Below are 15,657 nucleotides of genomic sequence, written 5' to 3'. Positions count from 1 at the left end.
TATGATTATATGCATGTAGCATTGCCTTGCTGTCTAAGTTTTGGTTTTGAATATATATAACCTAAAAACCAAGATGAGGCAACAGGACAACCCTGTTTGAATTACCAAGACATTGTTATTCTACTAAGAGGGAGGAATACAGGATAGTTAGTATATAAGCTTGAGATAAAGATCTTATACACAAGGTCATGAATAGCCTGAACCAAAGGGACATCCCAGCAGAAATTGAGATGTCTAAGATAAAGGTCAATGGTTGGGTTTTAAAGGTAAGATTTTAGGTCTTGGAGCACTATCAGGTTTTACTGCTTTGCCAACTCCACTGCTCCTTGCAAGTAAAGCCACACATTCAAACCCATGGATTTGGCATAAAACTGGCAGTCATATGTCAAAATTGATGATTTATTTGCTTCTCAAAAAAAAAAAAAAATTGATGATTTATGCAGCAACTAGTCACATTTGCAGAAAAATTTATCGAAAGATATTCTGTTGGATCAAACTAACGACTTTCATTTTTGCCAGACAGTAGAACAAAATGTAAACCTTACATCAGTGGCTTATGAAAACTTGGAATATCAATCATTATTCGTGGACATCTACAAGCACAAAATAATATTTTCAGCACTAATATGACAACAAAGCCATGTAACCAGGAACATACAAATGCCTGATCATCTTAGGAAGAAGAAAACAAAAATTTAATGACAGTAGGAGGTCATGTAGTGAACAACAAACCATCAGGAATTTCACTCTGCAGCTGCATTCTCACCGTTATTCGCCTCAGCTCTTGCATCTGGCAAAGTTTCCAAATCTGTTTAAGCTTGTTTCACTTCTTGAGAAGTTGAAGCATCAGAAGAAACATTGGAATTATTCTGGTTTGCATCAGTGCTTCCATCTGTATTTGATGATGCATCTGTTGAATTTGAAGAATCGACTGATTCCTTTGGGTCTGAATTTACATCGTCATTAGCATTTTTGTTGTTGTCGGTGTAGCTCTGCAGAGCATTATTGTTCTCATTCTCACCCGGATTTCCATTTTTGTCACTGTAGCTATGAGAAGCATTGTTCTCATTCTGCCCTGCATTTCCGTTATTGTAGGTCTGGGCGGCATTGTTCTCATTGTAATTTGTGTTTTTATTGTTGTTGGTGTTGCTCTGAACAGCATCATTGCTCTCATTCTGACGTGCACTTTCATTGTTGCTCTGAGCAGCATTGTTCTCCTTCTGACCTGCATTTTCATTGTTGGTATTGCTCTGAGCAGCATTGTTCTCACTCTGACCTGCATTTTCATTGTTGGTATTGCTCTCAGAGACATTGTTCACACTCTGATCAACATTTTCATTATTGTTGGTGGTGCTCCGAGCAGTATTTTCATTTACATTTGAATTCTTGTTGTCCTTTTGAGCAACATCTTCATTTGCATTTGAATTGTCATTGGTGTTACTCTGACTGTCAGCACTGCTGTCTTTCCCATTTGCATTTGCATCATTGCTGGTATCGCCACTATCATTTTCATTCATACCTGCACCAGCATTTTCATTTGTGTTTGAGGATGTTTCACTCTCTTTAGGAATTGATGAATCAGAAGAATGACCACCTTCGTTCTGGTCAGTATTGGAATTGTCATTTGTTTTTAATGACAGAACATTTTCCTGTGTCCCCTCTCCTCCAGAATTATTGTTGGATTCTTTGCTCTGAACTGAGTTATCATTTTGGCTTGTAACTGAAAGTGCAGTTTTACTGTCTGATCCTGTCCATGCATTGGAGTTCTCAGTCTGTCTGTTTGACTCAATAGATTCAGAGTTACTGGTAGAGCTTGTAGAACCTCCATTAGCTCCATCACCATTCTCAGTTGAACTTGGAGTTGCATTTGAATCTGATTGCTCACCATTGCCACTTAAGTCAGATTTCTCAGATTGTTTAGCCACATGATCTACAATCTGAGTTGTATCGGGTGCTGTATCTGTCTCATTCTGGTGCTCTGTCGCTGTGAGGGAATCAGGATGGGAATCTTCCTTTGACTCAGCCTGATTGCTCTCATTACCGCTCTCTTGATTGTTTTCAGTTGTTTCATTTTCTAGCACATTTGCATCATCATGATGGACATTGGATGCTTCAGTGCTGTTTGTTTTGTTCTCCTGGTCAAATTCATTTTTATCTTTGCTTTCCAACTGCTCTGACTCATTGGAATTTTCTGAACTACTTATCTCCTTCTCAACTGCTACATGTTGGATATCATGGACTACTTCGCTGGAAGCATCATCCCCCTTGTAATGTTCCTCTCTTGCTTCTGCATTATTTGTGTCAGTTCCATCATGAACCTGGTCATCTGAAGTACCTGAGTTCTCACTCTTTTCTGACTCTTTCTCTCCGCTTTCCATTTCATTACTTTCTTCCCCAATCTGTTTATTTTCCTTTTCTTGACTCTCCTCAGTGTTTTCGTTCTCTTGATTATTGACTTCTTGTGTCTCCTCATTTACCTTATTTTCACTGTCCTCTGTGCTGACTTCACTCTCTTTGTTTTCACTGTCCTCTTTACTCTCTTTGTTTTCATTTTCCTCTTTCCTCTCTTCATTTTCCTTTTCTTTGCTCTCTTCTATCTCCTTCTCTTTACTCTCTTCACTTTCTTTCTCCTCACCTTCCTTCTCTTTAGTCTCTTTAGTCTCTTCAGTCTCCTTCTCTTCACTATCATTGTTCCCACTTTCTTCATTTTCCTTCTCTCCGCCTATTGAAACTTCTCTGTGCTCTGTTTCCTCTTCAGGTTTGTCATTATCATGCTCGTGCATTGCATCATCATCCCCGTTCTCTCTTCCCACATTTTCAGTATCCTCAGGCTTGTTCTCTTCTTCCTCTTCTTCCTCCTTGTGCCTTGCATCCTGAATAGTTGTTTCCTCTGCCTGAGGAAGGTCCTTTCTCCCCAACTTTATGACTTCATTCCCTGATTTCTCATATGCTGCTTTCTTCTCATTAGAGTGCCTCACTTGGTAAAGCAGCCAGATACAAACACCAACCAGAAGACATATTTGTAGAGCATGCTTTACCTTGAAACCCTTAGATCTTTGGTTCCTCCGAGGTGAAAGCCTGAACATGATGAACTTCCTTCAACAAACCTGCCAGAAAACACGACAAACATCAGAATTCATCAACACATGTTTGACAATTAACAGATATATTCATACAATTCAACTTCATATTTCATCAATGAGAAGATTGCGATAAAAAAGTAACAGCCTCATATGACAGTATGCACGTCAAAACTCAAACAGACAATAAAACTATTATTGAAAGAAAACATATGCAATGGAAACCAGAGCATCCCATGAACTAAAGCTCAAAAGGTAGTTTATCATGAACAAAAATAAAATTCACAAGCTTTCATTCGTCATAAATGAATAAAGCACAGATATTAAACTTTCCACTTTCCATAGGAAAATATGATTAAAGAGACTAACAATAGCATAATACCAATTATACTAGACTAATCCAAAGGAAAGAGAAACGATGAAGAGAAGGATGACAAAATATGGTTAAAGACACTAATAATGGTATAATACTAATTATACTAACCTAATCCAAAGGAAAGAGAAAAGATGAAGAAGAAGGATGACAAAATATGGCTAAAGACATTAATGACACCACTTAAACAAGCAGAGATCAAACCTTATAAAGTAACAGAAACAGAGATCATTGCACCACCGACACTAGAACCCAGTGCTTATTAAAAGCTTTAACCAAGAAATAAATTTTTTTTCAAACTCTTTTTGTCATTTTAAGAGAAAACGACACAAAAAGAAAAATAAAAGTTGAAAACTCCACCATTTGGCTCGTAGAATCACCAAATAACCAAGCACAACGAAAACCCAACCCACGTTTTCATCCAGTTATTCAGAAATTTGACTGGTAACAGTACACAATCGGAAACAAATCAAACCCACTTGCATTTCAAAGCAAACCCATTTTTTTAACATTTCAAAATTAACTAGGAAAAAGCTTTGACAGAGACTTACCTGGAAGCCAAATGATCCCAAAGAAACTACAAAGCCAACCCTCCCTTTTTAAGTGGGAATTCCGAGAATGGCTATATGTCGAGGAGTTTTGAAAAGGCAAAAAGGGAGAGAGAAATCTTGATTTCAAGATTGAAAATTTTTCAGTACAAGCTTTGGTGTCGGTGCCAATGTGAGATCGGATCTGGAAATGGAAAAAACGGAGTGTTTCACACACCGGAGCTATCGTACTTCTCAAAAAGACAACAAAATAAGATTTTATTTAGTATTTAGTTATATATTCTCAGCAAATCTTACTCTTCGTTCCCCTAATGTCTTCACTGCCTTAATTGCGTGTGGCATCAAATAATCATCAAACTACGTCGTTTTTAATGGTTATCCTCCTGAGTCGCTTTCGTTTCGGAAGAGAACTGAACATCGGGAGGTGGTAACGATTGTAAACTCCTCATCGAAACATCATTAAACTATTCACTTCTTTCTTCAAATGACAGATAGCTGCCACGTGTCACATCGAGATCTTAAAAGTCGGACGATGATTAATAATTCTATCAAGGTTAGTGTTCAAATAAATTTTAAATTATTTAAATAAATTTTTATTTTTTAATTTTAATTAAATTAATTTTTATAATTAATTATTTTAAATACAATACTAATTGATATTTGTATTCACATATCGATATTGATATAAAAATTAAAAAAATTATATATTTTGTTATCATGATTAATTGACATGTTATATTATTATAATTAAAATTTATTAAAATATAAAATCAATATTATATTACATAAAATAATAAATATTAAAATAATACTATATATTATTATTAATTATAATATTAAATATCACATCAATATTATATTATATAAAATAATAAATATTATTTTAATTAAATTAATTATTAATTAGAAAATTAATTTAATTTAAAATAAAAATAAAATTCAAAATAAAAAATAAATATTTATGTAAATTTTTTAAATAATTTAACTTTATTTATATATATATATATATATATATATTATTGCTTTTATCAACTCCCACTTCAGCCGCACTTCTTCTTCTCCTTCAACTTTGCTTCTATATAACGCCGCAAAAAGAAAACAAAACCAATATCCCAAGTATAGAGGAAAAAAGAATGGCCTTGAAGCTTCTTCGTCAAACCCTAATCAAAACTAAACAAACCACCCTTCTCCGCCGCTTCTCCACCGCGGCCGCCGTTGCATCCCCAACAGAGTATGAGGACACAGAAGGAATTATCATGAAAGGCGTGAAAATCGCGGGCCGTCCTCTTTACCTCGACATGCAAGCGACTTCCCCAGTGGACCCCAGGGTTTTAGATTCGATGCTTCCTTTTTACCTCAGCCGTTACGGCAACCCTCACTCCCGTACTCACCTCTACGGTTGGGAATCGGAAACCGCCGTCGAAACCGCCCGCGCACAAGTCGCCGAACTTATCGGGGCTTCGCCGCGAGAAATCGTCTTCACTTCCGGCGCCACCGAATCGAACAACATCTCAGTCAAAGGCGTTATGCGTTTTTACAAAGACAAGAAGCGTCATGTCATAACGACGCAGACGGAGCACAAATGCGTGTTGGATTCTTGCCGGCATCTTCAACAGGAAGGTTTTGAGGTAACGTACTTGCCTGTTGGGTCTGATGGGCTTATTGATTTGGATAAGTTAAGAAAAGAAATCCGGCCCGATACCGGGTTAGTTTCTGTGATGGCGGTCAATAATGAAATTGGGGTGATTCAACCGGTTGAGGAAATTGGTAGAATTTGTAAAGAATTTAATGTCCCTTTTCACACTGACGCAGCACAAGCTTTAGGGAAGATTAAGGTTGATGTGAACAAATGGAATGTTAGTTTAATGAGTTTAAGTGGGCATAAGATTTATGGACCAAAAGGAGTTGGGGCTTTGTATATGAGAAGGCGGCCACGTATTAGAGTTGAGCCGCAAATGAATGGAGGTGGGCAAGAGAGAGGGATAAGGAGTGGGACTGTGCCTACTCCGCTTGTTGTTGGGATGGGAGCAGCGTGTGAGTTGGCAATGAAAGAAATGGAGTATGATGAGAGGAGAATTAAGGGTTTGCAAGAGAGGTTGTTGAATGGGATTAGGGAGAAGATTGATGGGGTGGTGGTGAATGGGAGTATGGAGAGGAGGTATGTTGGGAATTTGAACTTGTCATTTGCATATGTTGAAGGGGAGAGTTTGTTGATGGGGTTGAAAGACGTGGCGGTGTCTAGTGGGAGTGCGTGTACAAGTGCAAGTTTGGAGCCTTCATATGTTTTGAGAGCATTGGGTGTGGATGAGGATATGGCACATACTTCAATTAGGTTTGGGATTGGGAGATTTACTACTGAGGAGGAGATTGATAGGGCTGTCGACCTTACTGTGAAACAGGTTGAAAAATTGAGGGAAATGAGTCCACTTTATGAGATGGTGAAGGAAGGGATTGATATTAAGCAGATTCAATGGGCGCAGCATTGATCAAGTTTTGAATATGGGTGAGCTATTTTGGATATGGCTTGCATGTCAAATGAATGGTGCCTGCCAGCTACAGCTGCTTAAGTAGAGCTGGAATTCTGTCACTTTTGGTTATCCTTGTAAATGCCTTGAGAGCTTTCATAGTTAATTTATATGGTTAGCAGATGCTATGGTCAATATTGGGCTGGTGTTAGAGTTAATCATACTCTAGTCTTCAAACATAGGCATATGTTATTTTGATAATACGATTGCTTGTGCAGTAGTTTGTTGTGTTAGTAACTTGCTTAGCTCACTCTGTGTTCCAATAAAAAATACTAGCCCGTTTATTTTATTTTTATGTGATGAATGAAGAATTTGGATGATGTTAGTTGGTCATTACTTGTCATGATACTCCAATTCTGCTAGCAATTCAATTATTGTAAAGTCTCAGGTCAAATCAAGCATTGTAGAGTGGCTCGTCGGTTGTCATTTTGCTTAAGATCAAATTCCTTGGAGAAAATTATTGTACATTGGATGCAGGCATTCTACCATTTGCAACAATGCCTCCTGTTTTGAATACATAGAAAGGTATTGTTTGTTTTACCTTTTCCCTTTGTCCTCTGCAGTTGATTTTCTTCCACTACTGCTGCATGCTCCCTTTTGTTAACCATTTTTGGCAGTGTTGTTGATGTTAGTGCAGCTTAATAGCTGTATGTAGTCTAGAATGAAAAGTGTGACTAGATCCTTTTCCAAATAATGTTATTTTAAATTGCGGAGTATAACTTGCAGTATATTTCCCCAGCTGATTGGAAGGACTGGGGAGAGAACATGAACTTTTGTCTCTTGACTTGAGAAGGCACTAGGTGGCCAAGAATTTCTTGTTTAAGTTTCCCTCTTTAATGCATTCAAATCCGCTATGACATGCCTCCTGCCTTCACTTGTTCCTTTATGTTTGATGGCTGTAAATGCTGCATTTTATTGAAAATGATGCATACTCATCAGGCTCAAAAATTTCCTGAATTTGGCTCGTCGAAACACTTAACTACTCATTACATAGCGTTTGTACTTTCTTAAGAGCCTATAGATAAATTTGCAAGAAAAAATAGGTTATGCATGTTTGTCATCTAGAATGTGATCTGGCCAGTGATGACGCTGTTGGTTTTGAGTTTGTTATTTATAGATTCTGAGTTGAGGAATCTTTCTTCTGAATGTTAGCTGTCTGAATTGCTTTAGAGAACTGATACTTGTGTCTGAGGAATAGAATTTCTCCCACTGATCAAGGTAAAAGCATCATGTATTTACTTACGAACTTAATGAGCCAAACATGGATCCTTGGTTTTCGCAAACTTTGATTTTGAACCAAACATAAGCCATTCTTAAACGTTATTAATTAAACTTATAACTTCTGGTTCCAAACTGAAAACATTCTGTGTGTTATATAAATCTAAAAGTATCTAAGACAACTAGTAAACTACTTCACCGCAGAAACCAAGGATTGTTTAGGCTGAATCAGTCACAATCAATATAGTAGGGCAGATATCTAGTAATTTGACGGTAGGAAAGGACCAGATCAATCTCCTTGTTGATCCTTGTTACTACCTCGTTCCTTTCTGTTATCTGAGCAAATTCTCGTTGTGGCATCATGAAGTCTGATCATTTGCTCGTCTGCTGCAAGATCGGAGAAACGCAGGGCAGTGACCAAGGTTCTGGCCCTGCAAGCCACTGTAGCTATAAGGGAGACTGGTTTGAGCGCATTCATTGGGAGCTTGAGTGGGTGTTATTATTAGTCTGACACCTATGTTTCTGCTAGAAACTAAAGGAGGAAGTTAATAGCCAATTAATACCTGGAATGCTTTTAAGGGCTTATGTGTTAATTGAATCATGTGATTGATTCAACTCAAGCCTGTGGCACCTGGTACCGCTTCAGCCTTGTCATTCATATGCTTAACTTGGCATTTTAGACTCTGCAGGATGAATTATGTTACTTATGTTAAAATCAAGTGGGTATCTCATGCACTTTTTCATTAACTCAGTCAATACCCTCTAATTAATAAAGCCATCATCTTGTTCTTGCTTTTAGTTTTCACATTATCCCTGTTAAGATAATTATATAAATTATTTAGTGAAAGTTATTATATAATACTATTATCTAGATTACAATATCGAGTTATACAAATTGTCCAGGATGTTTAGTCTTTGCAATGATTCAATTCAGGCACAGCTTGCAAAATTCAGCATGGAGAATAGTCGATCCTTTCCGATTGATGCTGCCGAATCATTCTCTTGGCCTGGGCAAATGACTGGTTATGTCAAGCACTGCGTTTTCCTTAACTAAATCCTAGATTTCGGTAGTAGTGGTGATAGATACCAAGATCAAACACCATTGAAAGGCCTACCATGATCATACTTTATCCTCATCTTTTTCGTAGGTGCGTTCTTTATGCCGGTGACAACTAGCAAGTGGCTTCTATCTTGGGCTATGTCTGTCAAATGAAGATATCCATTTTGACGGGCTTAGTTTTTAGGCTAATCTTTTTAGGTGGACTGATTCAATTTCTTTAAGTTCTCAAGTTTAGAAGTGTTTAAACGTCAATAGATGTTTAAATGATCTGATCAGTGGATATGACTCAAGGATTTCATTTGCTTCTCTCATACTTCAGGAGATTATCTAAATTATATTAGCCTTCTGTTTTTTCTCGTACAAGAAGAGGGCACTATTGCTCAAACAGCTGTTAGCTGACTACTCAATGTGAAGAGAAGGTTCGTATCATTTGCTCAGTAATTTTAGACACCAATGGTTGGACCAAAAATCAATTATACTTGATAAAGGGGATATTCCTGAATAATAAGTTACCTCTTCGAACAAATGGGGCTTCTTAGCACCTGAATGGTTACATGAGCAGGCCCTCAATAGAGCAAGCAACTGGTTCATGGTACAGTATCCCTCGTTTGTGTGTAAATATCAACCTAATTTGTAGAATCTGATCCTCAAATCTTTCCCAAGGTCAAATTTGGTTTGAGAAAAAAAATCTAATTTCAAAATGGCCCCTGGAAAATGCCTTAACAGAGAATTCTGTACCATCCACTCTGATTTTTGGTGCCCGTCAACGTCCTCTGGGAATCGTAAGGGGTGACTCGTGGCTCTTCTGCTGTTTCTGTAGAGAAAAGTATAGTGTATTTTTGTCCATGGGTTAAGGGCGGGAGAGAGAAATTTCAATGCCTGTTTGCACACAAGCACAAAAAAACTTGGGAGAAAAAAAGGAGGCTTTGGGAATCAGAATCCGTTTTGCTGTCGTGGGCCTCAGCTTTTCCTCAGTTGTCTGTCTTGACCTTCGCACCACCAAACATTCTCTTTATTCTTTAAGCTTTGGACTTAATTTTTTAGGTTTTTAGGACATGGTGGAGATGGTTCCCCCATGTCCCCACGTGACTGTTGCACCAAGTGTACCTTAATATTCTTTCCCAAGGGATAAACATTGCGGAGTTTTATGGAAAAGCCAGAAACTGAACAGATGAATGATAAGGATTGCGTTTGGAATTTGGATGTGCAGTTGAAGACGAAACCCGCGCCTGTATTTTTCTCTGTGTTGTTTTCTTGATGGCATATGTTATTTGTCGCTCTTCATTTCAAAATAAAATGGGATTTTACTTGTTTCTATGTAAATTCAATAGTTGTTTGGTGCAGCATTTGAACTTTTACAGAACTGTTCAGCTTTTGATTACCTGAAGAGCGTTAATTGCCAGTCAAGGACATATCATCAATGTTTACTAACAAAATTGAGAAAAAAAAATCATATATATAAGCTTTGGCAGTCTAGAAATCATAGTTTGTCCAAGCAGGTCTAGGCCTCAGCTGCTTGATGCAGAGAGTGCTTCTGCAGGTTTGCTATATCAGTTTCTGTTTTAACTTTGGATCTCAAATCCTGTTAGTACCAAAAAGGGCAAAAATTTCCTGTTAGTATGAAGCCTGAAATTGTAAGCAAGGGCAAAGGACCAAGGACTGCAGTGAGTGCATGCCTTCATTGCAAAAAAAAAAAAAAAAAGCAAGGGGTGCCCCTCACCAGATTTTGTTATCTTCATTTATTTCAGCTTTTTTTTTTAAGCTTTTTGGTTACCAAAGCCTATTAACTTCTTCTCCATGGTATATTAGCTTTTACATTTAAAAATCATATAAAAAATAAAATAACGAGACTCATCCTTCAATTATTTTAAAAAAAATAAACTCTCTTATCAATAAGTAGGCAAAAACCGAGTCTTACGTTATAGTTTGTCCAACACAATCTTTATGTTCTTAATTTTATTTTCAAATTAGACCATTGATTAACTACCTCTAGTCTAATGACTAATTAATGGTGTAGTACAAGTTTATTGATTACAAAAAGATGAGGGAAGTACTAAGTTTACTTATTTGAGATGCAACACATTTCGAGTTCCAATTCTAATGGAGAACGATGCACTCGTTGATTTTATATAAAAAAAAAATTATTGTGATTTAAAAACATGCAAGAGCAACTAACATTTATGCAATGTTGAATTATTCACAAAAGGAACTGATACCCAACTGTAAAATGTGAAGGAAAAAATAACATGAACAGCTCTGTAAGGAAATATGTACAACAATAATTGAAACAAACAATTTCTAAGAAAACAAAACCCAATTCTTTTAAAAAATTTTATCTGAGAAGTGAAGCAGGTAAAAGCCAGTCCGGATTGTAAATCACCTGCAGCAGTAATGACTCCCCATTGCTTTTGGTTATTGCAGCTCTGTCTGCCTTTCTCTTAGCTGTTGTCATTCAGGAATTTGCTACTGTTTATTTGATTGATTTAAGCAGCAAAACTTCGTACCCGCGTACGTATGGAAAGTCTTGTTTAGTCATGTCTACATGAAAGATGCATGATTTTTGTAGTATACTAGCAAACTAGAAAAAAGATGGACCAGAGACGGAAATATGCCAATGAAATATCCCATCACTTTGATTGTTAAGACTTCTTTTTGGGAAAAAGGACACAGCTCCTTTCTGATCACCCCTGATCCTCCCCTGTTCTTTGGTTTTTTGCTTCTTCCTATCCTTTCATTTCCTCTTCCGTAAAAACGGGCAATCCTTCCTAGTACTTTTCTTGAGGATTTACTCCTCTTAATAGAAGACCCTGTTTCGCTTCTCATACCACTCCTTCCCTTACTTGATTTATGCTTATAATTAGCTGGATTCTGCTATATTCTCAGCTTTGAAAATTCATTTGATTGAAGCATTCCTAAATGATTAAGGCTGCCTTGCTCAAGTCAGAGAATTTCAGGTTTCCTAATCTCGGGTTCATTTTGGGTGCGTAATGTAGATATAAACCAAGATTTAACTTTTAACTTTCAAAAAGAAAAAACCAAGATTTAACTTTTAAAAGATGTTGAAATAAGCAATGCAGACAATTTGGTTAATCAAACCCCGAAAAGCCTTTTGCTTAGACCCATTTTAGGCATGTGATAAGACCACTTTTGAGATTCCTGGCGAGCTGTTAAATGATAAGGACAACTGGAGAAGGAAAAAGATTGTTTTTATGTGTTTCCTTACACGCCAAGAAATAATGGAAAGAAAACCAAAAACAACTGAAATCTGCTATGGAGTTGAGACTAGAGCTTTAGAGCGTCCTGAGAGAGTGCCTGAGAGACTGAGAGGTCAGCTGTTTTCGTGTAGATAATATTTTTCCCCATGAGTTCAATTTCTTGATTTTCTCTTTTTATATTTTTGGTTGGAACAGAAAAAAAAAACCAACTCGTCCTGGAGGAGATGAGAGACGATGGCGTGTGGTGAAACTGTACAAGCCAAATCATTGTCTACTTTCTAAGCAAAACATTTCTCTGTGTTTTTCCCTCATTTCTGGACCGCCACAGTAGCTTTTGGAAACTTTTTCACTTCACAGAAAAATGTGATCATACTCAGGCGTCATAACGATTTGCACAAGAAATCGCATCTCTTAACGTATATATAAACCGTATGCGCGTACAAATATACGGTCCAAGGGAGAATTTCGTTTGCACAAAAATAAAAAAAATGATGAGAAAAGACCAACACTCACAGCATTGCCAGTTTGCCACCTTCAAGCATATCTTAAAAGCTCCTTTGCTTGATTATGGACTAATACTAGTAGTATGCATATATATGATTACTTTCAAACATTCTGATAATCAACAAATTACAATATATCTTGAGCAGATAAAGAGAATAGCAGTAAGAGGATGCAGCATCAAATATCTGATTCTCACAAGCAAGAGAATAAAAGACTAAGCAAAAAAAATAATTGTAATGATACTAATATTCTCTTACACAGATTTACATGGTTCAAAAATGGGCATTCAAGAACCTAAAATTATGTTCGGGCAACTACTCAGGGGTTGAAGATGAAGTTCCCGCATTTGCATTTCCAACTCATGGGCTTGTAGTTGGAGCTGTCATCTCCTCTCGCATAGGCAACATGAGAGAGTAACGTTGAAGAACCCTTGTTACCATTTTGGACTTGTGGATTTGTAGGCACTTGAATGGCTTCACAGTGCCCGCATGAGCTGCACCTCCTCTCACACCTTGGCGGCCTTGAACCTATCTGAGCTCTTAACGTCGCCTTTTCTTCAGTTACTGTCTATCCAAAGTAACAAGAAAAAAGGCAAAACATCTCAGCATTCATTGTATATTATTCAGAAAAAGAAAAAGGTTTTGTTCTCAGGTAGGGAAAGTTGGAAACTCCAAGCTCACCTGGGAAAAGCTATCAGATTTGGGATTTGGTCTACCTGCAAAAACATGTAGGAATGAGAAAATTTACCCCAAACCAGGTAAAATATTGTTGTTGCTCAAACTTTTCAAAACTTGGGTTGCGATAGAAATAGATGACCAATTACCTTCAGCTTTGTATCTCAGTTGGGTTGTGCTTAAGATCAAGAGAATAAGAAGGGAAAAGCAGCAAGGTCTCTGGAAAAATATGAAACTGTGACTACAAACCATTTTGCGGGCAAAAAAATAAAAGGGAGCCAAAGAGGCAAATGGTAGCGAGAAAAAGAAACTGAAGAGAAAAAGCAAAAAATGAGCGTAAGAGAGAGACTTCAAATATAGTAACTAGAAAGCTTTTCAATACGCATTTTGGACGCTTGGAAGTTGGAAAGCAAAGTGGCAAAATGGGATACAGGGATAGTAACTTTATAACAGAACAAGAGAGTGGTTCAGTGAATGAATGACAGCATAATAATATAAGCGTTATCTCGCTCTCTGTTGAAATGATGGAACGTGGAAGGACAAATAAGTTACGCAGAAATCAAAGAAAAAGAAGGAAAGGAAGAGAACCCAGAAAAGGGTAAGAACCTTATAACCTCGTTTCTTGAGCCCCTTAAGCTGCGAGACCAACAAAGATTTTCAAAAAACGGACGGGTGAAAGCAAACAGAAGCGCGCAGCAGATAGCGGCAACGACATTAGAGAGGAGCCTTTTGAGATTTGAGAAGACAAGGAAAAGAAAGGTGTTAAAAGGACAACTAGGAACCAAAACAGCAAAGAAACACCAGAAACGCCACCAAATTCCCACAAACGGACATGAAATAACAGCTGTGGGAAATTGGGTTTTCGCTTTCCTTTGACATATTAAAATTACAGTTGTTCCTTTTTTTTGAAGTTTGCTCTTTTGGGCTTTCTTGTGGTGGTTAGTTCGTCTCTGAGCAGTTCCAACTGATCACGCCATATCCTCTTTTCTTTTCTTTTCCTTCTTTCCTTTCACTGAGGAAACAGAACAGAGAGAACATAATAATCTAATAAATACTTTCTCCTCGTATCTCTCTTCAATCATGATGGTTTAATCACATGTGATGGGCTCATGTCATCTCCACAATCCAATGTGATTTTCTTTTCTTCTTGAATCTCGATAGATCATTTTTTCCGTATCTTTTCCATAGTCTTTTTCTGTTCCCCGTGAATAATGTTTTCGTTATTTTTCCTTCTTTTTTCTATTTGCAACTTCTTTGACCATATAGATAGTCGTGGCTCTACTTTACGCTTGAATTTCGATTTATATTTATTTAATAAGAATAATATTGTGCATAATTAAAAGTTTTCCTCTCTAATCCATGATGGTGTGTGTTTCCTGATGACTGAATTCAGTAAAATTTAGCAAATATATTGCTTCATTTTACATTACCTTTTTGAATGAAATTACAAGTGAAAAGTATAGAGTATAAATAAACAAGTCTATTGCAAATAATGGAAATATATATATAATTCAAATGGTACTTCAATTTTTTTTTTGTGAATTATATTTATTAATTACAATATTTGTAATAATTCCTACAAGTAACATGTAAACTTTTTCTCCAGTGGACGCATTTAGATTTTATTAAAATTAAAAAAAAAAAGGAAGGGCTGCTAAAATTGGTCGTGTTTGTTTCGAGGGTCCATTGCACCCCATATGGGCTCAAAATCATGCCCAATGCAGGCAAACAGTTACAGGCCTGGCCCAAGTTTTTAACCTCCAAAAAAAAATTCATAAAATTTATTTTTCAAAAAAAAAAAAACACAAAAGAACATTTTCGTTCTTTTGGTTGCCAAATTTACATTTGTTTTAGATCCGAAGAGCAGAAATTTTGAATAATGTCATCATCAGCTCTCAAATCCATAATTAACGAACTCCTGGAGGTTAATTACCTCAACTCGATTGCATTACAGATTCGTACTACCTTCTTAATTACAAGATTACCAATTTTAATTACCGGATGCAGTGCCAGTCCGTTGTGTGATGGAAACTTGTTCGTTTAGAGCGGCACTATTATTTGGCCCCGATGAGGCTCCCAGGGGAGGTATGTTAATCTCAATTTTAGTTTCTTTTTTTTTTTTAATTTTTCTGTTGATAAGTTCTGTTTTACTATTTTCTTATCAATTCGGATGAAATTAAGGGGAAAAAATGTTTAGTTTTGACTTGTGTTTCTGTGATTGTGATGTTTAGTTTGAAAGCAGTCTCGGCTGAGGCTGCAGTTAGCTCAAGATGAGTCTCTTTGTATAATTTCCATTGCAAACCATTTTTAATGGTCAAGGATACAAAGAGGATAGAGTAGCTCATATCCTGCAGAGATTTCGGTCATTTAAGTTAATTTCTGCACGTGGGATACGTGCTATGATCTGAACTTTCTAAGTCTGGGCTTCCATGACAGGAAGAGAGGGAGAAATTCTCTTAG

General features: G+C 36.9%; 3 protein-coding genes across 3 annotated transcripts; 1 reads left to right on the top strand and 2 right to left on the bottom strand.

Annotated features, from left to right (window-relative positions):
- Positions 1-554: 554 nt before the first annotated feature.
- On the bottom strand, positions 555-4,288 carry LOC110409920 (uncharacterized). Its single transcript, XM_021419434.2, has 2 exons — positions 4,005-4,288; positions 555-3,107 (listed from the first exon to the last, which is right to left on the bottom strand). Exon 2 carries the CDS (start codon positions 3,084-3,086, stop codon positions 813-815), a length of 2,274 nt encoding a protein of 757 aa, XP_021275109.1. The 5' UTR covers positions 3,087-3,107; positions 4,005-4,288; the 3' UTR covers positions 555-812.
- A 757-nt stretch (positions 4,289-5,045) lies between these two features.
- NFS1 (nitrogen fixation S (NIFS)-like 1) lies at positions 5,046-6,862 on the top strand. The gene has a single exon (XM_021419435.1). It carries the CDS (start codon positions 5,135-5,137, stop codon positions 6,485-6,487), a length of 1,353 nt encoding a protein of 450 aa, XP_021275110.1. The 5' UTR covers positions 5,046-5,134; the 3' UTR covers positions 6,488-6,862.
- Positions 6,863-12,687: 5,825 nt separating this feature from the next.
- LOC110409154 (EPIDERMAL PATTERNING FACTOR-like protein) lies at positions 12,688-14,428 on the bottom strand. The gene is made up of 3 exons (XM_021418415.2): positions 13,347-14,428; positions 13,204-13,238; positions 12,688-13,090 (listed from the first exon to the last, which is right to left on the bottom strand). The coding sequence occupies exons 1-3, from the start codon at positions 13,447-13,449 to the stop codon at positions 12,842-12,844; spliced, it is 387 nt and encodes a 128-aa protein (XP_021274090.1). The 5' UTR covers positions 13,450-14,428; the 3' UTR covers positions 12,688-12,841.
- Between the last annotated feature and the right edge of the window lie 1,229 nt (positions 14,429-15,657).

The sequence above is a fragment of the Theobroma umbraticum genome, unplaced genomic scaffold (assembly GCF_002168275.2).
Source record: "Theobroma umbraticum cultivar Fairchild unplaced genomic scaffold, ASM216827v3 scaffold_44.0, whole genome shotgun sequence".
NCBI classification, from domain to species: domain Eukaryota; kingdom Viridiplantae; phylum Streptophyta; class Magnoliopsida; order Malvales; family Malvaceae; genus Theobroma; species Theobroma umbraticum.
Note: the sequence above shows the minus strand (reverse complement) of the source record. Positions and strands in the feature narration are given on the sequence as shown.